At 22.6% G+C, this 25,636-nt stretch overlaps 1 protein-coding gene across 5 annotated transcripts in view; it reads left to right on the top strand.

Annotated features, from left to right (window-relative positions):
• Positions 1 to 25,636, top strand: part of LOC122508094 (glutamate synthase [NADH]) — a 70,920-nt gene that overhangs the window by 4,851 nt on the left and 40,433 nt on the right. For 2 of the 5 annotated variants that reach the window (XM_043621203.1, XM_043621200.1), the window contains exons 2-9: positions 12,999 to 13,128; positions 15,604 to 15,734; positions 16,479 to 16,605; positions 16,726 to 16,851; positions 17,325 to 17,468; positions 17,559 to 17,647; positions 20,904 to 21,108; positions 21,281 to 21,441. In XM_043621203.1, the coding sequence (XP_043477138.1) occupies positions 13,009 to 13,128; positions 15,604 to 15,734; positions 16,479 to 16,605; positions 16,726 to 16,851; positions 17,325 to 17,468; positions 17,559 to 17,647; positions 20,904 to 21,108; positions 21,281 to 21,441 (1,103 nt within the window). In that variant the 5' untranslated portion in view covers positions 12,999 to 13,008. Of the gene's footprint in view, positions 1 to 3,229; positions 3,644 to 12,998; positions 13,129 to 15,603; positions 15,735 to 16,478; positions 16,606 to 16,725; positions 16,852 to 17,324; positions 17,469 to 17,558; positions 17,648 to 20,903; positions 21,109 to 21,280; positions 21,442 to 25,636 lie in introns of those variants that run through there. The other 3 variants (XM_043621201.1, XM_043621202.1, XM_043621204.1) reach the window with 3 other exon arrangements.

Here is a 25,636-nt window from a genome sequence, read left to right as displayed (position 1 = left end):
ATTTTAAATATATTTTTTCTGCTTGCGAGTAAACAATTCTCTTGACATCTGTCGGATAATTGCAAATAATAATAGCGCGAAATTCAAATTAAAAAAATTATGAATCTGAAGTGTGCAACGTTTTTAAAAAACGAAACTTCAGCTTTATGCTTCTTTTTTAAATTATATTTAAGAGATTTCCAATGTATTTTTGTCCGTTAAATACGATCCCGGTTCAAAAATGCCCTAGCACGTCAGAATTTTGAGAAAAGTGGGGGTAAAGATCACCAAAAACACGTTTTCTAAATAAGGACCCAAGTAGAAAATTTTTTTGTTGTTATTTTTGATATTGGAGTGGTTTCCAATGTATTTTTGCTCGCTGAATTCGATCTCGAGTCCCAAAAGTGTCTGGCACGTCAGAATTTTGAGAAAAGTGGGGAGAAAGACGCAAAAAAATCCATTTTTTAGGTAAGGACCCACATAAAATTTTTTTTTATTATTATTTTTGATATTGTAGTCGTTTCTAATGTAATTTTGTTCTCAGAATACGATCCCGAGTTCCAAAATCCCCTAACACTTCAGAATTTTGAGAAAAGTGGGGGTAAAGACCCAAAAAAGAACGTTTTCTAGTTAAGGACCCAAATAAAAAATTTCTTTTTTGATTATTTTTGATATTGGAGTGGTTTTCAATGTATTTTCGTTCGCTGAATTCAATTTCGAGTCTCAAAAGTGTCCAGCACGTCAGAATTTTGAGAAAAGTGGGGGTAAAGACGATCAAAAATACGTTTTCCAGATAAGGACCCAAGTAAAAAAATATTTTTTGGATTATTTTTGATATTGGAGTGATTTTTAATGTATTTTTGTTAGCTGAATTTGATCTCGAGTCTCAAAAGTGACTAGCACGTCAGAATTTTGTGAAAAGTGGGAGAAAGAGCCCAAAAAATACGTTTTTTAGGTAAGGACCCAAATAAAATTTTTTTTTATTATTATTTTTGATATTGTAGTCGTTTCTAATGTAATTTTGTTCTCTGAATACGATATCGAGTTCCAAAATTCCCTAACGCTTCAAAATCTTGAGAAAAGTGGGGGTAAAGACCCCAAAAAAAAAACGTTTTCTAGTTAAGGACCCAAATAAAAAATTTCTTTTTGGATTATTTTTTATATTGGAGCAGTTTCTAATATATTTTCGGTCGCTGAATTCAATTTCGAGTCTCAAAAGTGTCCAGCACGTCAGAATTTTGAGAAAAGTGGGGGTAAAGACGATCAAAAATTTCCAGATAAGGACCCAAGTAAAAAAATATTTTTTGGATTATTTTTGATATTGGAGTGATTTTCAATGTATTTTCGTTCGCTGAATTCAATTTCGAGTCTCAAAAGTGTCCAGCACGTCAGAATTTTGAGAAAAGTGGGGGTAAAGACGATCAAAAATACGTTTTCCAGATAAGGACCCAAGTAAAAAAATATTTTTTGGATTATTTTTGATATTGGAGTGATTTTTAATGTATTTTTGTTAGCTGAATTTGATCTCGAGTCTCAAAAGTGACTAGCACGTCAGAATTTTGAGAAAAGTGGGGGAAAGGGCCCAAAAAATACGTTTTTTAGGTAAGGACCCAAATAAAATTTTTTTTTATTATTATTTTTGATATTGGAGTCGTTTCTAATGTAATTTTGTTCTCTGAATACGATAGCGAGTTCCAAAATTCCCTAAAGCTTCAGAATTTTGAGAAAAGTGGGGGTAAAGACCCATAAAAAAACGTTTTCTAGTTTTAGGGACCCAAGTAAAAAAATATTTTTTGGATTATTTTTGATATTGGAGTGATTCTTAATGTATTTTTGTTCGCTGAATATGATCTCGAGTCTCAAAAGTGTCTAGCACGTCAGAATTTTGAGAAAAGTGGGGGAAAAGATAAAAAAAAACACGTTTCTTATAGGTAAGGACCCATATAAAATTTTGTTTTATTATTCTTTTTGATATTGAAATCGTTTCTAATGTAATTTTGTTCTCTGAATCAATACGATATCGAATTCTAAAATTCTCTAACGTTTCAGAATTTTGAAAAAAGTGGGGGTAAAGACGACCAAAAATACGTTTTCCAGATAAGCACCCAAAAAAAATTTTTTTGTTTTTTTTATATAAAAAAATATAATAAAAATGATAATAAAATAATAACAAGAAGAATTATTATCATTACTTTTCATAAAAATAAAATTACTCTTAGTTGAAGCCAATAAATCTTGTTTTGCCTGACAAAGTTACACTTTTTCTACTTAAGCAGTCAATATTGTCGAAGTAGGACAACTTTTTCTACTTAAGAGTAAACTTTTCTTCAAGTTTTAAATTATTTGTTAGTTAATCTAAATAGTGAAAAGTAAATTTAAAAAAAAAATGTATAATTTCTTCTTAAGAACTAAACTTCTAGTTTTAAAAATACTTTTTTCTTGTTAAAAATAAATACATCTTAAAATAATATGTCTGTTTGAAAATGCCTTTGCCAAACTTAAAAATTGACCTGTCTAGACGAGAGAATCGTTGCTTTGGTAACGATTATCATATTTTAACAATGTATTTAAGTTCAACCATAGCAACTGTTTCTATGCCCATTAAATAAAAATTTTCATACATTTGCTTTACTTTTAATATAGTTAAAAAATTTTAAGTAAATACATGTTTCCTTCAAACCAACCTTTTTCCTTCCTTCTCCACCTATTTGGTAACAGTTAATAGCATATTGAAATTAAATCTATTTTTTATATTATACATTTGAATATTTGACCCACTCTACTATACGACTTATCATATAAAGTTTAGTATTGTAAATAAAAGGTTCTAAATTAGAGCTTTTTTCGGTATTAAAATAGAACCAAATGACGATTTAGTACCAAAATTGGTACGGAATTAGTACCAATAGTAGTAGTTTCTTTTTACAGTGTAGAAGTTTAATATAAATAAATAATAGTTAAAATAATAAATATTTATAAGTAGCAAAACATTTTGATAATCATTGTTTTAGGCATGACTAATAAAACCGATAATTAGCTTTTAAGAAAAAAATAACTAATCGGTTGGGGAGAATTGAAAAAAATTTTCAAAACCAATAATTGTAACAGCAATTTTATTGAAGAAGAGACTCCAGTTTCTTCCTCATGCTCAGTGTGTAGAGTATAGTGTCAAACCGGTGCGCATGTGCACATTAGAATATTTCATGAAAAGAAGGAAGGGAGACTTGGATTGGAGATAAGCCTTTTGAATATGCTGACAGCAAACCTCAGAGTTAAAACCTCCATCCCACTGTGTCTCGCAATTTAATTAAGTATATAACACACTTTCATAATCAATTTTCCTTGATAAAATTTATATTATTGAAAAAAGAGTAACAAGCTCAGGTCAATTTAGTTCCCCTCCCGCCCCCTCTCTTTTTATTGGAAAAATTATCCAAGAAATTTTGAAAGAGGGAGAAAAATTTATTATTATATTACCAAAAAGGAATATTTTCGGCATAGTGGAATTTTTTCAAAGTATTAGTTTTCGGTGTATTGTTTTCTTTTTTATCTCAAGTTAACAATTTAGACATTAGTGTTCGTGTGTGATTGTGCTTCTCGGTGACAACGTATAATATAAAGACTGCTTGAACATTTTTTTTTTTTTTTTTTAAGAGAAAAAGAGGTAAGTTTCTTGAAGCGTTTGATAGTTTTTTACATTCTCATTTTTTGCCGGAATGTGAAAGAATTTTTATTTTTTTGCTATTTTATTATAAATGATGATAATATTATTATTTGAGAATGATGTTCATATTGAGGGAAAATTATTCTCCTAATTTGAAAATGGCTCGTATTTTTTGAACACGTGTAGAAAAAGGTCCCTAAAGTATCCAAGGTTTGCAATATTAAATACTTTGTAGTTACTGTACCCGACGTCAATCGATAACTTGTACATACGATACATTCAGATAACAGGGTTGTTTTGGGATACACCTTAAAGATGGTGTACTCTTCTATTTATAAAGTATTTTCTAAATATTTTTCTATTTTCGTTTAATTTTACTAACCGGAATATTAATTAAATTTTATTATTTATCATTATCATTATTATTATGAAATTAATCACATACAGGTCTGTATCGTTTTTTATTTTTGATATTGGAGTGTGGTCAGTGGGGGTAAAAAACAGGTTTTTGGGGATATTCGATATATTTTTTTCTTTTAGTCTATAACGAACTAGGGACTTTAATGAAGTGAATTCAAATTTGATTTTTAAGGCTCATATGCGCAGGACCAAAAAAAAGACATCTTTTTGGGTAAAGACTCTCAAAAGCACGTTTTCCGGGTCTTTACCCCCACTTTTTTCATAATCCTGACGTGGTAGGAACATTTGGAACTCGGGATCGTATTCAGCGAACAAAAATACATGGCAAAGTACACCAATATTAAAAAAAAATAATAAAAAAAAATTTTGTTTGGGTCCTTAACTAGAAAACGTATTTTTTTGGGTCTATACCCCCACTTTTCTCAAAATTCTGAAGTAGTAGGAACTTTCGGAACTCGGGATCGTATTCAGCGAACACAATTACATTAGAAACGATTCCAATATAAAAAAAAAACCGAAAAAAATTTTCAACTTGGGTCCTTATTTAGAAAACGTGTTTTTGGTGACCTTTACCCCCCACTTTTCTCAAAATTCTGACGTGGTAGGAAGTTTTGGAACTCGGGATCGTATTCAGCGAACAAAAGTACATTAAAAACCACTCCGATATCAAAAATAACTAAAAAAAAAAATTTTTTATTTGGGTCCTTGCATAGAAAACTTTTTTTTTGGGGGTGTTTACCCCCACTTTTCTCAAAATTCTGACGTGCTAGGGAATTTTAAAACTCAGGATTGTATTCAACGAACAAAAATACATGGAAAAGCACTCCAATGTGAAAAATAATAATAAAAAAAAATTTTATTTCGATCCTTAACTAGAAAATGTTTTTTTTTGGGTCTTTACCCCCACTTTTGTCAAAATCCTGACGTGCTAGGGAATTTTGAAACTCGGGATCGTATTCAGCGAACAAAAATACATGGAAAGCATACCAATATTAAAAATAATGATAAAAAAAAATTTTATTTGGGTCCTTAACTAGGAAACGATTTTTTTTGGGACTTTACCCCCTCTTTTCTCAAAATTCTGACGTGCTAAGAACTTTTAGGACCCGGGATCGTGTTGAATACATTGGAAGTCACTTAAACATAATAAAAATTATTAAAAAAAAAAAAAAAAAATTTAAATTAAAAAAATTTTTTAAAAAATCATAAAATATAAAAATAAAAATTGAATTTTTTAATTCAATTAAGAAAGTAGAATAAAGCAATTTGAATTTCGCGCCATTATAAATTAGAAATATCCGACAGATGGCAAGAGAGCTCTTTTCTCGTAAACGGAAAATAGTGGAGGGACTCTCGTCGAGATATTAAATTTTTATTTAACCTCTTTAAAATATTTATTACTATTTCTAAATTGTGATTACAAATTAGTAATATCAATATTTCAAAGAAAATTTTTAATACATTAATTTAATAAAAATATCTTAAAATTTTTCTCGACTTTAAAGAGAGATGAGAAAACGGAACTAAAAAAAGAATTTAGAAAAGTATGAATTCCAGTATAGACATATATTTAAGGTCCAAAAATAGAACAAACGATTTAATTTCAATATAAAGTTTCTTGTATATTTGTTTCTTTAACTTTATATATTTATATTCTTATAAAGGTTTAGAATTATTGTTGTAACCTCGTTACGGTATTTGTTAAAGTAACGATATATCTTTTGTAACTTCCCTGAGGTCATATTGACCATTAGAAATAGTAAATCTTTTGGAGCACGTCACTCACGTCTACTTATTGTTAAATGAAATAAAAAATTTTCCATGAAACCTTTCAAAGATCGTAAAATCGTATAGAGGTAGAGAAACTATCTTATACGATTACTTGTATTACAGACTTTTGGTATTGAATTTATTTAAATTAGAGGAAATATTATTTATTGAAGCAAATTAAATTATAAAGGTGCATTTCTACAAGTAAAGTAGAATTTTTTTAATTTTATTAGAATATTAAAATAAAAATTTCTTGTAAATCACTTTTAATTATATTCCTTCTGCTTGCGAGCGAAAAATCCTCTCGCCATTTGTCGGATATTTGCTTTTTTAAAAATTATATTCAAGAAATTTTCAATGTATTTTTGTCCGTTGAACACGATTCCGGTTCTAGCATTCCCTAGCACGTTAGAATTTTGAGAAAAGTGGGGGTAAAGATCACCCATAGAGTTATTAGAATAGAGTGCGCGAGTTATACCTTTTACCGTGAGAGGCATTCTTAGGCGCATAGAAAGAGACAAAAGCATGAAAGTAGACCCCTATTCTTACCTTGTTTATTGGCGCATGTGCAAGAATGAAAGTTTTTGGTTAGGTTTTTGTCTAAAAAGATCGCATGAAAAATTGTTTTAAATATTATAAATGTTTTATTTTAATTTTAAATTTATTTTAAATTATTTATTTGTCATGTAAATAAAAGAAAAATATAATTGCAAGCAAGCAACAGTTGTTTCGATGCATCAGCTGTTTCACTATCGCGCATGCGTTATTAGAGAAAGAAAGGAAAGGGGTCTTCTTTTCGTATGGCTGTCTCCGTCTATGCGCCTAAGAAACATTTTGGTCGCTTGCGCACTCTATTCTAATAACTCTATGAGATCACCAAAAACATGTTTTCTAAATAAGGACCCAAGTAGGAAATTTTTTTTTTCTTAATTTTGATATTGGAGTCGTTTCTAATGTAATTTTGTTCTTTGAATACGATACCGAGTTCTAAAATTCCCTAACGCGTCAGAATTTTGAGAAAAGTGGGGGTAAAGACCCAAAAAAAAATCGTTTCCTAGTTAAGGACCCAAATAAAATTTTTTATTATTATTATTTTTTATATTGGAATCGTTTCTAATGTAATTTTGTTCTTTGAATACGATACCGAGTTCTAAAATTCCCTAACGCGTCAGAATTTTGAGAAAAGTGGGGGTAAAGACCCAAAAAAAATCGTTTTCTAGTTAAGGACCCAAATAAAATTTTTTTTTATTACTATTTTTAATATTGGAGTGTTTTTCCATGTATTTTTGTTCGCTAAATACGATCCCCAGTTTCGAAATTCCATAGAACGTAAGGATTTTGAGAAAAGTGGGGGTAAAGACCCAAAAAGAACACGTTTTCTATGTAAGGACCCAAATAGAAAAATTTTTTTTAGTTATTTTTGATATCGGAATCGTTTCTAATGTAATTTTGTATTCTGAATACGATACCGAGTTCCAAAAGTTCCTACCACTTTAAAATTTTGAGAAAAGTTGGGGCAAAGACGACCAAAAATACGTTTTTAATATATGGACTCAAAAAAATTTTTTTTTGATTATTTTTGATATTGGAGTGGTTTTCAATGTATTTTCGTTCGCTGAATACGATCTTGAGTCTCAAAAGTGCCTAGCACGTCAGAATTTTGAGAAAAGTGGGGGTAAAGACGACCCAAAATACGTTTTCCAGTTAAGGACCCAAGTAAACAAATTTTTTTTTGATTATTTTTTATATTGGAGTGATTTTTAATGTATTTTTGTTCGCTGAATTTGATCTAGAGTCTCAAAAGTGACTAGCACGTCAGAATTTTGAGAAAAGTGGGGGTAAAAATCACCAAAAACACGTTTTCTAGATGAAGACCCAAATAAAATTTTTTTTATGTTTGATATTAATATAGTTCTACTATAAACAATTTTGCCATCAGTTTTGCTTGCAATTTTGTTTACAGTTTTGCTTTTAGTTTTACTTGCAGTTTTTCCGACAATTTTTGAAATTAAAAAAAAAAACAAATAATGAAAAATCTCGACGAGCCTCTGATTTTTTTCATCTCATTTATGAGTAAAAAGTCTTCCTGCCATCTATCGGACAAATTAATGGCGCGAAACTTAAATAACGTTATTTCACTTTCAACTCTGGATTTAAATAATTGTAGAAAAAAATTGGGTTCAATGTTTTCGATTCTTTTTTTTTTACTACAATTCAATCAATTGTGTAAGCCTTGGCAATTTCCCACTGGAAAGTGTGGTACTTGTTCGCAAAACTCACGGGTACCGGCGAAGGATCAATAAATTTCACGCCCACGAATAATATTTGGCTGCGGCAGATGTTTAGTGCCGTTATTTATTTTCTTTTTTTCTATCAAACAATTTTAAGACTATTGTTATATAACTTTTAAACCACTTGTGATTTTCTAATTTTCATGCCGTTTTTGAGAAAAAAAAACTTAATTTTATGTATAGCATAAATGTTACATAAGTAATCGTTTCTTTATGAATGTTTGTACATACTAAAAATATTTGAATCCTTAAATATAAAATTATAATATAATTTTATATTTAAATAAAAAAAATTCTTTTTTTATTTTATATTTATAAATATTATTTATTCTAAACTAATAACTTAATTTTTTCAAATTAATTTTAAACTAAATTTAACTTTACTATAATAATATATTTTAAGAAAAATTACATTTAGAAAAAAAATTTTCATCAAATAATCGATTACTCGTCTTGTACCAAATAAATATTTATTTGTGTAATTCATCAAAAATAATTAATTTTTAATTATTATTATAATTTCTATCAACTAAATCGTATTTGCTTTAAATTTCCCGTTTACTTCTATAAAAAAAAATAAATAAAAAAAATGTGGCGCGCTCCGATAAATGGTACCAAAGAGAAAAACGATTTTAGGTTATGTTTGTAATTTTTTAAATTAAAATACACAAAGGGGAACAACTCGAAATATAAACGACTGACGTATAAGTCTTCATTACATCTCAAATAATTAATAAAAACTTATTTTAGTTTCAAATTAAATACAGAAATTTTGAATTGAAGTAAAAATAATACAAACATAACCTTAAAATTCTTTGCTTCTTAGGTACCTCTCTTTGAAACGCGTCACAAATAATAAAAAAATAGTATAAAATATAGTAATATATAAAAATAAATTATAATAAAAATAGAAATAATATAATAATAATAAAAATAGGAATAACAATCATTTTTCCTCTCCTAAACTTGTTTTGTAAAAATAAAAAAAAAATAATAATAATAATATATTTAAAAAAAAACATTAAAGCTGTAAGAGATGTAAAACAAAATTTGTAGCAGCAGGAAATAAATTCTATTCTAATTCAATAAAAAATATTATAATAAAAAAATATTAAAAAAAAAATATTTTAATGAATAAGAAAAGAAATAGGTACAAATAATAAAAAATACTTTGAAACATAAATAATATAAATAAAAATTAATAAAATATTAATAATATTATTAATAGTAAAGAATAATACAAAAATATTTAAAAAATTAAAATTAAAAAAAGACTAAAAATAAATTTAGAAAAGAAATAATAAAAAAAATAGTGTCTTAAAAATATTATGATGATTATTGATCATATATAGTGAATTTTAACTATTATTTATATTCATAAAAATAGAAAATCTTTTTTCTTATTCTATTTTTGAAAAATTAGAGATATTGCGATTAAAAATAGAAGAATATAAATTGCGTTATTTATTATATTATAAATCAATATATAGATATTCATCGTGAAGTTCAAGTTACGTGACTAAAGTATATATGCAAAACGCAATTTGATTTCTACTTTTTTTCCACACATATGCAATTTGTTTATGTATATATATTTATGTTACGCGAAAAATATATATATGCAAACTGTGTGTGTCTCTCTACGATAATAAAAAGACTAAACGCACAACAAAAGATAGAATTTGAAAAATTTCTTATCATAAGCTTTTACTAGTCAATGCAATGCAATAAACGAAATTTTTTATAGACGACACTTTAAAAAATAATATTGATAATAACGACCCTCACAAGTTTTCATTGTTTTGCACTAATTGAATCATAATTAATACGTTTTTAATCTAAATTTAAATTAATTATCGTTCATTGTGTTATTTTATAATTGCTGTTATCATTTTTCATATTTTATTATTATTATTATTATATTATTATTATTTTATTATTATTATTATTATTATTATTATTATTATTATTATTATTATTATTATTATTTTATTAATATTATTTTATTATTTGAATTTTTATTATTAATTATTTTTATTATTAATATTCGAAATAATAATATTATTGAAATTATTATTTATTACTAATCCTCACTCGTGAAGATTCGAACCCTGGCCCTTGCTGTCGCGAGTCCTATGACGTTACCACTGAGCCATCTTACTCGGTTATAATAATAATATTATTGTGATAATTATTCAGGGTGGCCGCTGGACCGGGAAACCGGGAAAACCGGGAAATGACAGTGAATTTTTTTGGACAGGGAAAAACCGGGAAATGACAGTGAATTTTGATCTTGACCGGGATTTTGGAATTTTTTTTTAAAAACACACATTACTTTGTGAGGAAAAATAGAAATATTTATTTTAAGACTTAGGTATTAACTATATTTCATTAAAAAAGATTGAATGATCTTCTATAAAATCTATTTATATTTTGTCAGAGAATTTTATAAAAAGTACTATAAAAATATTCAATATCTAGAATTTATAAGGAAATTATGAATTTTGTTGTCCAACGTAACATACTTAGAAAAAGAAAATATTAAATTTAATTTTAAATTCTTTCTATTTCTAACAATAATTAAACAAAATATAATTTTAATTAAATTTGTCAAAAAAATTTCAAAGAGAAAAAATTTCACATCCTATAAAATAATGAAAAATAAATCAATTTAAAAATTTTTTTGCAATTAATATTATAACAAAACAAATAAGAATTATTAAAAATTTGAACTAATTAGAACAAAAGTGATACGATAAATTCATAAAAATGAATTTTTGAATAATAAATAAAGTAAATAAAAATAAATAAAATTTCTTTTCTTAGAAAATAAATTTTAAAAAACCGTATTTTTCATTAATATCAATTAGTTTTTTTACAATTATTCATAAGCAAATTTTTCGATTTTTTAGAATGTTAAATTAATATTACTAATATTATTGTAGATTGAATTTTAAAAAATTTAAAATTGAAGTTTTAGAAAAGTTGAATTTTAAAAGATTTTAATTAAAAATTCTGAATAATTTAGTCTTTAAAAATATTTTTATTCACATTTTCTCAAATTAGTTATGTTTTTAAATATGTAATATTTAATTGAAAAATTTTCAAATTATTCAAAATTTCATGAAATTGTCTTGTAAACAAGTGGATTTTAGAAACATTTTAGTTATTTCTAGAATATAATTGAATTAAAATTTTGAAAATAATTTTTAATAAGTTGCAGTAGCAATTCTTAAAAATTATTCAAATTTAAAGGATTTGAAATTTTAATTTTTTTTTGAAATTTGAATACCTACTATATGGAAAAATAATGGATAATAATTAAATATTTATTTCAAAAAATCTATTTAAGTTCAAAATTATTTTTAGAGTAAACTAAAATATTTTTAGGGTTTGGGAAAAAGTCAAAGTTTTGTCTAAAAATCAGGAAATTCTTTCAATCTTTCATGGAATAATTTATTTTCAGAGTTATTATTTATGACCGGGAAAAATAATTTATGACCGGGAATGGACCGGGAAATGACCGTGAATTTTTTTTTACAAAAAAAGTGGCCACCCTGTTATTGTTATTAACTGTTTCAATAATATTTATTGTTATTGATAATTATTATAATTTTTATTGATAATAATTACCTTGATAATTACATTCAGTATTCAAAATAATAATAATAATAATAATAATAATATTATTATTGTAATATTATTATTATTAATTGTTATTATATTTTTTAAAGTAATTGATTAATATTATAATTTTTATTGATAATAATTATGTTCAATATTCAAAATAATAATATTATTATTATAATTAGTGTTATTGCTTTTAATTATAATACTTATTGTTATTAATTATTATAATTTTTATATGAAAATTTATATAAAAGAAAAGAATTATTATAAAAAATAATAATGAAGAGTATTTAATTTTATTTCACTTACTTAGAAAATGCAACAAAAAAAACTGGAAAATAAAACAACAAAATTTATTGTAATTTTATGTCCCTTTTTTAAAAAATATTTTACTGATATTGAATTCAGTGGAAGCAAAGTTATATTGTTACGTAAGACATTGTTATTTCATTAAATTAAAAATAAAATTTATATGTTTCTTTTATTGTTGAAATAATTAGCTAACGAATATATATTTTTTTAATTCATTTGATAGTAAAATATTTCAGTACAACAATTAAAAAAATTTTATTTACTGGAGGAATACAAAAAATATAGCAAGTTTTTAGAATTCAAAACTAATTTTAAAAAAATTAGAATTAATAAGCAATTCATAAGAATTTGAACTAATAACTAATTATAAATAAAAGAAGAATTAGTAACTAATAAAAATTAAAATTAATAACTAATTATAATAAAAATTATAATTGATAACTAAATAATAAAAATTAAAATTAATAACTTTACAAAAGTGAGAAGTGACAACTAATTAATAAATAATTGACAAAAATTAGGAATTTAGAATTAATAACTAATTATCAAAAATTAGAATTGATAATTAATAAAAATAAAAATTAATAACTAATTAACAAAAATTAGAATAAATAAATAACAAAAATTAGAATTAATGACTAATTAATAAAAATAATAATTAATAATTAATTATTAATTATTAATTTAATTACCGAATTATTTAAGTATAAATTACTCGATTGGCCTTGGTCATTATATTCTATATTTAATTAAGACAAATTGGTTTTGGCAATTTTGTTGCAAAACTTTGCAAGTGAAACACGCAATTCTCATATTATAGCTAATTTAATTTTTGTCAAAATAAAGAATTAAATTTAATGCAATAAAAATTAGCAACAAAATAAGAAAAAAAATTAATTAATATTTTTCTATCTTTTTTTTTTTGCTTATAGATTTTTGAATATGAACTCCAATGAGCCGTGGAACCTTCCACCGAAGCAGGGACTCTATGATCCATCCCTTGAAAAAGAGGCATGCGGAGTTGGTTTCATCGTCGCTATCGATGGAAAACGTTCGCACAAGGTATAATTAAAAATTATTGTTTTTTTGTTACAATTTAAAAAAAAAAATTGTGATAATTGCAAATTCCAGAGTTTTTAACGTTAAAAAAAAATTGTTTCCTAGAAATTCGTGTAGCACATAATAAGTATCATTTAACGATCACACACTGGTTATTATTGTACTAAACGTATCAAGACGACAATGAGAATAATAAAATTGCTCTCAATTGGCAGTGTTTAGAAAAGAAATTTATATTCTTTAAAAATTTTTATCTCATTTATTTATTATATTTTTATTGTTAAGTTTATGTTTTTTTTTTGGTATTATTTTGTATTTTTTTTAATTCTTTTCCGTTTTTTTTTTAATTTTCTTGAAGTTACTTAAATTATTTACTGATATTTTCAATTATTTTTCTGTTATTTTTTTTATTTTTTAAAATTATTTTGTTATCAATTTTTTTTTTAAATCAAAAAATGAATTTCAATCATTTTCTGATACTTTTAATAATTTTCTGTTTTTTCAATTACATTCTATTATTTTTAATAAGCTTCAATGATTTTCAATTACTTTCCTGTTGTTGTTTTTCTTTTTTGATTTTCAACTATTTTTTTATTATTTACTGTTCTTTTCAATTATTTCTTTTAATTATTTTCTGTTTGTTTGAATTAATTCCACTTATTTTTTATATTTTTTTCTGTTGCTTTCTTTTAGTTTAAATTATTTTTTTTATTATTTATAATTATTTCCTGTTATAGTCAATTTATTTTTGATATTTTTAATCAATTTTTGGTAATCTTAATTATTTTTCTGTTATTTTTTTCAATTATTTTGTTATTATCAATTTTTTCTTGTTATTTTCAATCATTTTCTGATACTTTTAATAATTTTCTGTTTTTTCAATTACTTTCTGTTATTTTTAAGTAGCTTCTATTATTTTCAATTACTTTCCTGTTTTTTTTTACTATTTTCAACTATTTTTTATTGTTTACTGTTATTTTCAATTATTTCTTTTAATTATTTTCTGTTTATGTTAATTATTTCCTGTTATTTTGTTATTTTTTTCTATTACTTTCTTTTAGTTTCAATTATTTTTTATTATTTATAATTATTTTCTGTTATAGTCAATTTATTTGTAATATTTTAAATTAATTTTTGTGAATCTTAATTTTTTTCCGTTATTTAAAAATTTTTTTTGTTACTTTCAATTATTTCATGACATTTTTTATTATTTTCTGTTACGTTCAATTATTTTCTTATAGAATGTTTTATTATTTTCTGTTATTTTCAATTATTTCCTTGTTGTAGTCAATTTATTTTTAATAAATTTAAATTATTTTTTCGTTATTTTTTTTATCATTTTCTGTTAACTTACATTTAATTGTTTTCTGTTCTTTTCAATTATTTCCAGATACTTTCTTTGGTTTTTAATTATTTTTCTAGCTTATTTAAAATTATTTCTTTTATTTTTATTTATATTCGGTTAGCATCAATATTACTTTCCAAGTATTTTTTTTTATTTTCTGTTACTTTCAATTATTTCCTGACATTTTTCATTATTTTCTGTTATTTTCAATTATTTCTTATTATTTTCAATTAGTTTCTTTTATTAATAATTTAGTTTCTATTGTTTTTAATTATTTTCTTCTATTTTTATTTATTTTCTGTTACCTTCAATTATTTTTCTAATATTGGTTTATTATTTTCTGTTATTTTCAATTATTTTTTATTATTTTCAATTACTTTCTTTTATTTTTAATTATTTTCCTGTTATTTTTTTTTAATTTTCAACTATTTTTTATTATTTACTGTTATTTTAAATTTTTTCTTCTAATTATTTTCTGTTTGTTTGAATTATTTTCTGTTATTTTGTTATTATTTTTCTGTTGCTTTCTTTTAGTTTCCTGACATTTTTTATTATTTTCTGTTATTATAAATTATTTCTAATTACTTTCTTTTATTTTTAATTATGTTTCTATTATTTTCAATTATTTCCTGACATTTTTAATTATTTTCTGTTATTTTCAATTATTTCTTATTATTTTCAATTAGTTTCTTTTATTAATAATTTAGTTTCTATTGTTTTCAATTATTTTCTTCTATTTTTATTTATTTTTTGTCACCTTTAATTATTTTCCTAGTATTGTTTTATTATTTTCTGTTATTTTCAATTATTTTCAATTACTTTCTTTTATTTTCAATTATTTTTTTTTTTTTTTTTTTATTTCCTGTTTCCTTTAATTATTTTTCTATTATTTTCAATTATTTTCTTTTATTTTTATTTATTTTCTGTTACCTTCAATTATTTTCCTAGTATTGTTTTATTATTTTCTGTTATTTTCAATTATTTCTTATTATTTTCAATTACTTTCTTTTATTTTTTATTAATTTTTTTTTTTTTATTATTAATTATTTGCTGTTATAATTTTCACTTTAATTTATAAAATTTATAAAGTACCGTTCATTATTATTAATAAAAAAAAAATCTTGTTTATCCAGATTGTTCAAGATGCCATGAAATTGTCAGAACGTATGAACCATAGAGGTGCATGTGCATGTGACAATGATACTGGAGATGGAGCAGGTGTTTTATGCGCAATTCCACATCAATTTTATGCCGACGAACTTCGGTAAGATAAAATCTATTCTTAGTTCACGAATTTTATTTAACCATCAATTTTAAAATCACATAAAAATGAATATTTCTTTTCTTTTATGGTAAAAAGAAAAAAAAAATCTTCAATTTTTATTATTTGTTTTTTACTACGGAATTTCGAATTTTTTTTTTTCTCAAACGATTGTTGCTTTTGAAAAAAAGAAAATTTTTCATTCTTTATGATTATATTATTTTTTAAAATAGTAGCATTAATTTAATTAATTTTATTTTATTATTAGCATTAATATAATATTATTTAATTCATATTTTAATTAATACAATGATAATTATTAATATTCCCTTTAATTTATTCATAAAAAAACATTTCTATTTTATTTAATTAAAAAAAATAAAACTTGAAGATTTGTTTTCTTGGTATTAATAACAATATTAAAGAAAATATTAATCAAATAATATTATATTAATTCTAATTGTTATAAAAATAATATAATCATAAAGAATGAAAAGTTTTCTTTTTTCGACATAAGGAAAAAAATAAGAAAATTTAATCAATAATCAAATTAATATAAAATTAATTGAATAATATTGAAGATTATATTATATAATATTCAATATTCAATTAATTGGCTTTAGGATCCGTTATTTGTCTTATTGTATTATTAGAACCGAGTTTATTAAAATAATTTTAATTGAACAAAATTTTTTTTACAATTTCACTTTTGTTATAATTTTGTTAATTTTAATCAATTGTCTTTAGAGAGAAGAAAGGAATAAATTTACCGGAATTTGGAAGTTATGCAACGGGCATACTGTTTCTCGATAAAAATACTCATCAGGAAACTGAAGCTGCATTCGAGAAATTGGCTAAGGAATGTAATTTAAGAGTAAGTGAAAAAACTCAATATTTAGAAAATCGGAAAAAAAATTTCTTCACTAAAGTCGAGAGAGAGAGAGAGAGAGAGAGAGAGAGGAACTTATTTATATTTTTCTTTTATTCTTTTTAGGTAATTTGTTGGCGAGACGTGCCCATAAATAATTCTTGCATTGGTGAAGTTGCAAGGAAAGTTGAACCTTACATGCGTCAAGTATTTGTTACAAGTGATCTTGACACTGAAACCTTTAATCGTCAGGTAAAAATAATTCATATATTTAATTTTTGTTTGTTTTAATATCTTTTTTAACATTCTTTCATGAAATTGTATATAAAGATTTATTTATTTTGAATATAAACATTAATTTAAACTTTTCATTTGGCTCATTAAACCACTTGAACTTGTGATGCCAGAAAACCACAATATTCTCGTTAGTGACTGCCAAGTATAATTTCAAGATTTTAATGTAATGTATTTTTAATTTAGAGAGAAAAAAAATTTATTTGAATTTTGAGAAAAATTTATATTAAAGAGTGTAATGATCTTATTTTTTTTTTAAATTATTAATTAATAATTATTAATTAACGAATGCGAAATGATCTGATTTTGTTTAAACGTTTAAAAAAGAGATTTTTATAGTAGTAAAATATAAATAATAATTAAAAATAAATTATAATTTAAAACTAAATTCACCAGTACTGAATTAATTTTGATTTCTCATTTTGTTTTAGATATTTGTATTACGGAAAAAATCGACACATACTATCAAACAACCGGGTTTGAGGTATTACATTTGCTCTCTGTCTTTGAGAACTGTTGTCTATAAGGGTCAACTTACAGCCGATCAATTATGGGAATACTTTCCAGATTTGAAAGTATGTATATTTTTTTTTAAATTATTTTAGGTAATTTTTTTTTGTTTAATTTAAAATTGTGTGACTAAAAAAATTATTTTATTTTTCAAGTGTCCAAGATTCGAGACTTACTTGGCACTGGTGCACACGAGGTTTTCAACGAATACTTTTCCAAGTTGGGAGCGAGCTCATCCACTTAGGTAAGAATTGAATTTTCCACATTATTTCTCTTCTACTAATAATTATAATATCAGGCTTCGCACTCGATAATTAATTTTAAAAAAGTAGCGAAAAGTAGCTTTTCGCTTTTTTCGACCGAAAAAAGTGATAAAAAAGTAGCCATTATAGAATCAAATTTGACAACTAAAAAACTGGTTTTAGTAGATTAAAAAAATTTTTTTTAATTTAATTCTGCATTTTATTACCCTGATTTTTTTCTAATTTTTATCAAAAGTACTTACGTTTTTTCTTATACTGCTAATAACTTCAATTCTAAATTTTTACAAAATTCAATAATTTTCTAAAATTTAATTTTGTCAGTTTTACAAGAATTAAACTTTTCAAACAATTCAATTTAAAAATCTTTTAAAATTTAATTATTTCTAAAAATGTATAGTATAACGCTTCTAATATTCAATAATTATCTAAAATTTTAACTGTATTTCAATTTGAAATCAACTCTTATTTCTTAAACTTGAATTCTTTCGAAGAATTTTAATAAAATTTTTAAGAATAATTGCAATTCAATTCTTAAATAGAATTTTATCAAAATGTAATTTTAGCGAAAAATTGCATTACATTTTTTTAAAATCATTGAATTCCCACGAAGAATTTTATAAAAATTTGTTTAAATAATTGATTTTGCTCGAAAATTTTTATGAAAATTGTATTTTAAATCATCGAATTTGTGTGAAAATTTTTTTATTTATGAAAGTAATTAAATTCTAGGGCGAATTTTATTGTTTATGATAATAATTGAATTACTGCAAAGAAGTTTATTATTTATAAAAAATAATTTAATTCTTGCGAAGAATTTTATTAAAATGTTTGAAATTAATTGAATTCCTGGGAAGAATTGCAATAAAATTTTTGTAAATAATTTAATTCCCGTAAACAATTTTATTAAAATTCTTTTAAATAATTGATTTTTTTCGAAAAAATTTAATGAAAATTGTATTTTAAATAATTAAATTACTGCAAAAATTATATTACTTATGATAATAATTAAATTGTTTTGGAAAATTTTATTTAAATGGTAGATATTGAAAATAATTGAATCGTTTCTAAGAATTTTTTTTAAAATTTTTGAAAATAATTGAATCTTTGCTGAGTTTTATTATTTATGTAAATAATTGGATCCCTGAGAAGAATTTTATATAAAAATAATTGAATTCTTGTGAAGAATTTTATTAAATTTTTTTAAATAATTGAATTTCAGTGGAAAATTTAATTATTTATTAAAATAATTTAATTCTTGCACAGATTTTTTTAAAACAGTTTTAAATAATTGATTTTTTCCAATAAATTTTTGCAAATTCTATTTTAAAAATTGAATTTTTGTGAAATTTTTATTATTTATAAAAATAATTGAATGTTTTGTGTAGAATTTTATCAAAAAATTTTTTAAATACCTAATTGAATTCTTTTTGGGAAGTTTTATTAAAATAGTTGATATTGAAAATCATTGAATTTCAAAAATTTTTTGATTATAATTGAATCGTCTCTAGAAATTCTATTAAATTTCTCGAAAAAATTTATGAAAATTGTATTTTAAATAATTGAATTTCTTTTAAAATACTTAAAATAATTGAATTTGTCTAAAATGTTTTTATTATTTATGAAAATAATTGAATTTCAGCAAAGAATTATATTATTTATGGGAATAATTAATTTCCTACAATTTTTTTCGACGAATTCAATTAAATTTTTATATAAAGTAATTTAATTCTTATATAGAATTTTATTAAAATTTTTGTATATAATTGAATTTCTGCGAAGAATTGCTTTAAAAAATGTTTGAAAATAATTGAATTCCAGAGAAGAATTTTATTAAAATTCTTTTAAATAATTGATTCTTTTCGAAAAAATTTATGAAAATTATGATTTAACTAATTTAGTTTATTTTTTAATTTTATAAATACTCAAAAGAATAATTCAAATATTGCGAATAACTTAATTAAAATTGGATGAAAAATAATTGAATTTTTGCGATGAATTATATTATTTATGAAAATAATAATTTAACTATTATAAACAAATGTTGTCTAGAATATAATTACATTTTTGTACAAAAAATTTTATTAAAATATTTAAATAATTGATTTCTCTCGAAAAAATTTCTTGAAAATTATATTTCACACAATTGAATTTTCGCTTTGAATTTTATTACATTTTTTAAAATTAGTAAATTAGTTTGAAAAATGTTGTGTAAATTTTCGAAAATAATGAAAAGATTTGAAATAATTCAATTAAAATTGTATTGAAAATAATTGGATTCCTCTGAAGAATTTTATTATTTATGAAAATAATAAAATTCTTTTGAAGAATTTTATTAAAATTATATTTAAAATAATTGAATTCACCTAAAGAATTCTATTATTCATAAAAACAAATGAATTTCTACGAAGAATTTATTAAAATAGAAAAAAACGAATTCTTGCAAATTTCTTCGACGAATTAAATTAAACTGCATTGAAAATAATTCCATTCGTATATATAGAATTTTATTAAAATTTATTAAAAATAATTGAATTCTTTCGAGAAATTTTATTAAAATTGTATTAAAAATAATTGAGTTCTTGCGATGAATTTTATTATTTATGAAAATAATTTAATTCCTATAAACAAATTTTTAGAAAATAATTAATTTCTTTTTAAAGAATTTTATTAAAATATTTAAATAATTGATTTCATTCAAAAAAAATTCCTTTCATTTATTTCACATAATTGAATTACTGTGAAAATTTTATTATTCATATTATTTGAATTTTTGCTTTGAATTTTATTAAATTTTTTATAAATTTCATAAATAATTGAATTCTTTAGAGAAATTTTATAAAAATATATAAATTTGTATATCTAAATAAATATAAATAAAAGAACAGATATTAAAAATATTTGAATTTCATTATTTGTGAAAATATAACTGAATTCTCGAAAAATTTTCGAAATAATTGAATTGTGTCAAAGAGTTTTATAAAAATTTTTGCTAATTGTTTCTAAGAAGAATTTTATTAAAATTTTCAAAAATAATTTCTTTATTCCAACTATTAGCGAATTTAAACTCGTGAAAATTGTCAAAAATAAGAAAAAGTAGCTTTTAGTGTCACAAATTTAAAATAAGTATTCAAATAGTAGATAATTGTGAAAAAGTAGTAATAGTAGGTTTTAGTAGATGAGTGTGAAGCCTGTAAAATATTAAATTTTTTATATTTACTAATTTTTTTTTTTTTGCAGACTACTGGCACACAATGGAGAAATAAACACTCTCCGTGGGAATGTGAATTTTATGAAAGCGCGCGAGGGAGTAATGCGAAGTCACATATTCGGTAGTCAATTGAAAGAATTATATCCTGTCGTTGAGCCTAATCTTTCTGATTCTGGTTCAGCCGATTGTGTACTGGAATTTTTATGCATAGCGGGAAATCGTTCTCTACCTGAAGTACGTATGAAGAAAAAGAAAAAAAAATTTTATTAAATCTCATTATTTTGGTAATGGAAGCTAATCATTAAATCACTATTTAAATCGCTCAATAAGCTCAATCATTTTTCAGAGGCAAAGCGAATAATAAATTATTAAACAATATTAATTTCAATACACCTATATAATTTAGGCTGTGATGACTATGGTACCGGAAGCGTGGCAGAATGATAAAACAATGGCTACGGAGAAAAAAGACTTCTATCATTGGGCTTCGTGTGCAATGGAACCTTGGGATGGTCCTGCTCTGCTCACATTCACCGATGGACGTTACATCGGCGCAATATTGGACAGGTAGAATCACTTTTTTTCAATTTAAATCTAAATTGTTAATATGCTTCACTTTCATGTTCCGTCATTTGTTCGTTTGGTGTTTTCAAACTACTAAAATGAAGAAAATGCCAGACAAATTTTTATAATTCAAAGAGAAAAGAAAAAAAAACAAAAACAAAAAAAAAACTGAATTTTAACGAAAGGATGAGAATCAATCATCATTTTAGAAGGAATAGGAATAATTTATCTCAGGGATCACAGAACGTCACCTTTTCACCTTTTTTTTCGAATTTTGGCACCTATTTTATCTATTCCGTTATTTTTCACCAATTTCACCTATTTTTGTAAACTTTCTATATTTTTGAATCAAAACAAAACTTTACAGATTTTTAATTCAATTCTTGATATTGACTCTGATTTTTAATCTCTTGAATTCTAATTTTTCTAAACTTTTTTAACAATATAAATTTCAAATTTTACTCATTTAATTCAATCCTATGCAACTTCAATTTGTGCATTTTTTATATTTATTTATATTTGTGGAACAATTTTACAAAATTTGATAAATTATTATTTCCAGAAAAACTGAATTTTTTATTTTCATGTTTTATTTCAAAAATGTTGTAATTTTTGTAACTTTTATAATTTTGGATCTGAAATAATTTAATCGCTTAGAATTTTATTAAAATTTTTATAATATTTAAATTCTAACAAGGAATTTAATTCAAATTGTAAACAAAATAATTGGAATTTCATAAAAAATTATATTAAAATTTATCCCTTTTAGAAAATTTTTTTTATTAAAATTGTATTAAAAATAATTGAATTCCTGTGAAAAAATGTTATTTACATAAATAATTAAAATCTTGCAAAGAATTTAATTATTAATAAAGATAATGGAATTCTTGTAAATAATTTTATTAAAGTTTTGGAAAACAATTGAATTTCTACAACAAATTTTATATTAAAACTAGCATAAGATACGCGCGCAAGCGCGCGTGCATGTTCTAAATGCATTGTTGAATAATACACTTTTTTAATTATTTATATTTTTAACAATAAATGAACTTTACAGATTTAAAATTGAATTTTTTTTGAATAATTTAATTTTTGAAAAGCTATAAGGAACCGCAGAACTGCGATACACCATCTGGTGACAAAATATTTAACTAACGCAACGGGGTCGAATTTGACATTTTATATGGAATAATAGCAAAAAAGGACGCGCGCGAGCGCGCGTGCATTTTTATTTCAACGTTTTATTTAAAATAATTAAAATTTTATTTTTTTAAATGAATTTTAATTATTATGACATCATAATGTTTCAAATACATTTAAATAGTAATTTATTCAATTAAATGTAAACTCTTAATTATTTATTAACTGAATTGACGAAAATCAAAGTCAATTTTTGTTAAGGCATTAATAAGGAAGAATTACAAATTTTAGTTTGATTTTTTAATTTATTTTTATGCAAATGCGAGAAAAAAAAAACTGAAACAGTAAAACTTTGATTTTTAATCGTTTTTGCATTAAAAGATAACATAAAAATAAATTAAAAAATCTAACAAAAATATGTAATTCTTCCTTATTAATGCCCTATCAAAAATTGACTTTGATTTTTGATTTTCGTCAATTTAATTAATAAATAATTAAGTGTTTACATTTACCCCGAGAATTCGAAAACTCGAATTCTTATTCAGAAAAATAAAAAAAACTTTTTACCAAGTTGAATGAAAATCTATTAAAATTTGTTTAAGTTATTCAAGTTTTTACATTACTAATTTCGTAATGGTTGATTGTTTTTTATAAGATACATTATCAGTCAACTGGTTGATTTACTATACGTCTACGAATAATTTGTTTTCAGTTTTTCCATCCCTTAAGACAGTAGTACACTGTAAAAAATTTCGGAAATTTTTCCAAACTTTTGCATGGGAATTTTCCTAAAACGTGTTTAGAAAAAATTTTTTCCCAAAAAAATGGTAATTTTTCTGAGTGTTTGGAAATTTTTCGATACGAATTGAAATTTTTCTAAATTCTGTTGGGAAAGGGATTTTTCTAAACGTTTTAAGGAATATTTACAAATTTTTAGGAATTTTCCTAAATCTTTAAAGGAATTTTTCCAAATTGTGGGAAATTTTTATACTTTTTATGTGAATTTGCTTCCTCAATTTTTTTGGGAAAATTTCCAAAATTTTTTTTACAGTGTATGCTTGAAATAACTTGTTTCTTAAACCTCGCTTAACTACAGAGGTGTTTACATTTGCCCCGAATTTTAGGAAAATTTCAACATCTCGGGGTAAATGTAAACATTCAGTTTTAGGCGATTCAGGTGCATCAATATTTTTTTGTACCTCATAAAATTTTTCTAGGGAAGTAAAGTAACAAGTTCATGCAAAAGAAATCCGTCCGTTTTACCTTTTAACAAAAAAAAACTAACGTTTTTTGTGAAAAATAGATATTCCGTTTACATTATTACCCCAAATGACCCTATTCCTTTAAAGAATTTTATTAATATTTGAAAATAATTAAATTTACGTAAATAATTTTATTGATTTTCAAAGTTTATTGAATTCCTGGAAAGAATTTTATTAATATTTGAAAATAATTGAATTCCTGTGAAGAATTTTATTAATTTTAGAAAATAATTGTATTTTTGTGAGGAATTTTATTAATTGTTGAAAATAATTGAATTCTTTCCAGGAAATTTATTATATTTGTGAAAATGTAATTGAATTCTTGAATAAAAAAAATTAGTAAAATCTTCACAGAAATTCAATTAATTGTAAAAATAAAAAAATGAATAAATAAATAATTATAGAAATTTTTTCGAAATATTTCAATTATTTTCTAAAATTAGTAAAATTATTCGTAAGAATTAAATTATTTGCTCAAAATTCAATTATTTTTCTAAAATCTGTAAAATTATTCTAAAATATTTGCAAGAATTCAATGATTTTGAATACATTAATTTTAAAATTATAAAAATATTGAAAAAGAAAAATGAATTGTTTTATGTTTTCATACAATTTTTCGAAATAATCAAATTTTTTTCTAAAATTTTAAAGTAATTTTTTTTTGCAAAAGTTCGCAATATTTTTTAATAAAATTTTAATATAATTTCATGAATGAATTCAATTTTTTTAAAAACTTTTATAATATTTCTCGAAAGAAATAGAATTATTTTTTACAATTTCAATAAATCCTTCAAAACAATTCAATTTTTTAAAATTTTTAATAAAATTCATTCAAATAACTCAATTACTTTCGAAAATTAATAAAATTCTTCTCAGGAATTCAGTTATTTTCAAAATACAGTTTTAGTAAACTTGTGAATGATCAAATATTTAATTATAATTATTACCTGACACAATAATTTTAAAAAGTTGAAAAAAATTGTTTCTTTAATTCATTTATTTTGAAAATTTTCATTTAAAATTATTTTAGAAAAATTACATTTTTTTTATAAAAGATTTTATAGAGATTCTCCAAAAAAATGTAATTATTTAGAAAAATTCTAATAAAATTATATAAAAGAATTTAATTTTCAATGAATAATTTTAATAAAAGTTTAATTGTAAATTGATTATACTCAATAAATAAAGGAATTTTTTGTTAGAATTCAATTACTTTAATTGTTTTCCAATTATTTTAATGAAATTCCTTGAAAGAAATTGTTAATAAATTTTAATCACTTTAAAAAATTCCAATTAAAATTATTAAAGAAATTCAATTATTCAAAAAAAAAAAAAAAAAAAAAAAATTGAAAATAATTCTTCAAAGAAATTTAATTAGGGTTTTAAACATTTTTTTAATTTTAATTTAATAATTCTTTGCGAGAATTTAATTACTGAATAATAAAATTTTTTGAAGGAATTGAATTATTCTGAAATTTTTTGCAAGAATTCAATGATTTTCAATACATTAATTTTAATGGAAATAATAAAAAATATTGAAAAAGAAAATAATTAAAAAAGTTGGGAAACAAAAAAGTAACTAACAACCAACTTCATACTGCGAACAGAACGAATGAAAAACCACAGAGATTAATATAGTTAATGTTTGATACTAATTGAAATCTTTTGAGGAAATTAATTAAATTTGAATTTAAAATAATTGAAATCCTATAATGAACTTTATTTAAATGTTTTGAAATAATTGAAGAAATTTCATTTAATTAATTAAATTAAATTAAATTCCATTAAAATTTTTT

The sequence above is a fragment of the Leptopilina heterotoma genome, unplaced genomic scaffold (genome assembly GCF_015476425.1).
Source record: "Leptopilina heterotoma isolate Lh14 unplaced genomic scaffold, ASM1547642v1 Lhet_52, whole genome shotgun sequence".
NCBI classification, from domain to species: Eukaryota; Metazoa; Arthropoda; class Insecta; order Hymenoptera; family Figitidae; genus Leptopilina; species Leptopilina heterotoma.
Note: the sequence above shows the minus strand (reverse complement) of the source record. Positions and strands in the feature narration are given on the sequence as shown.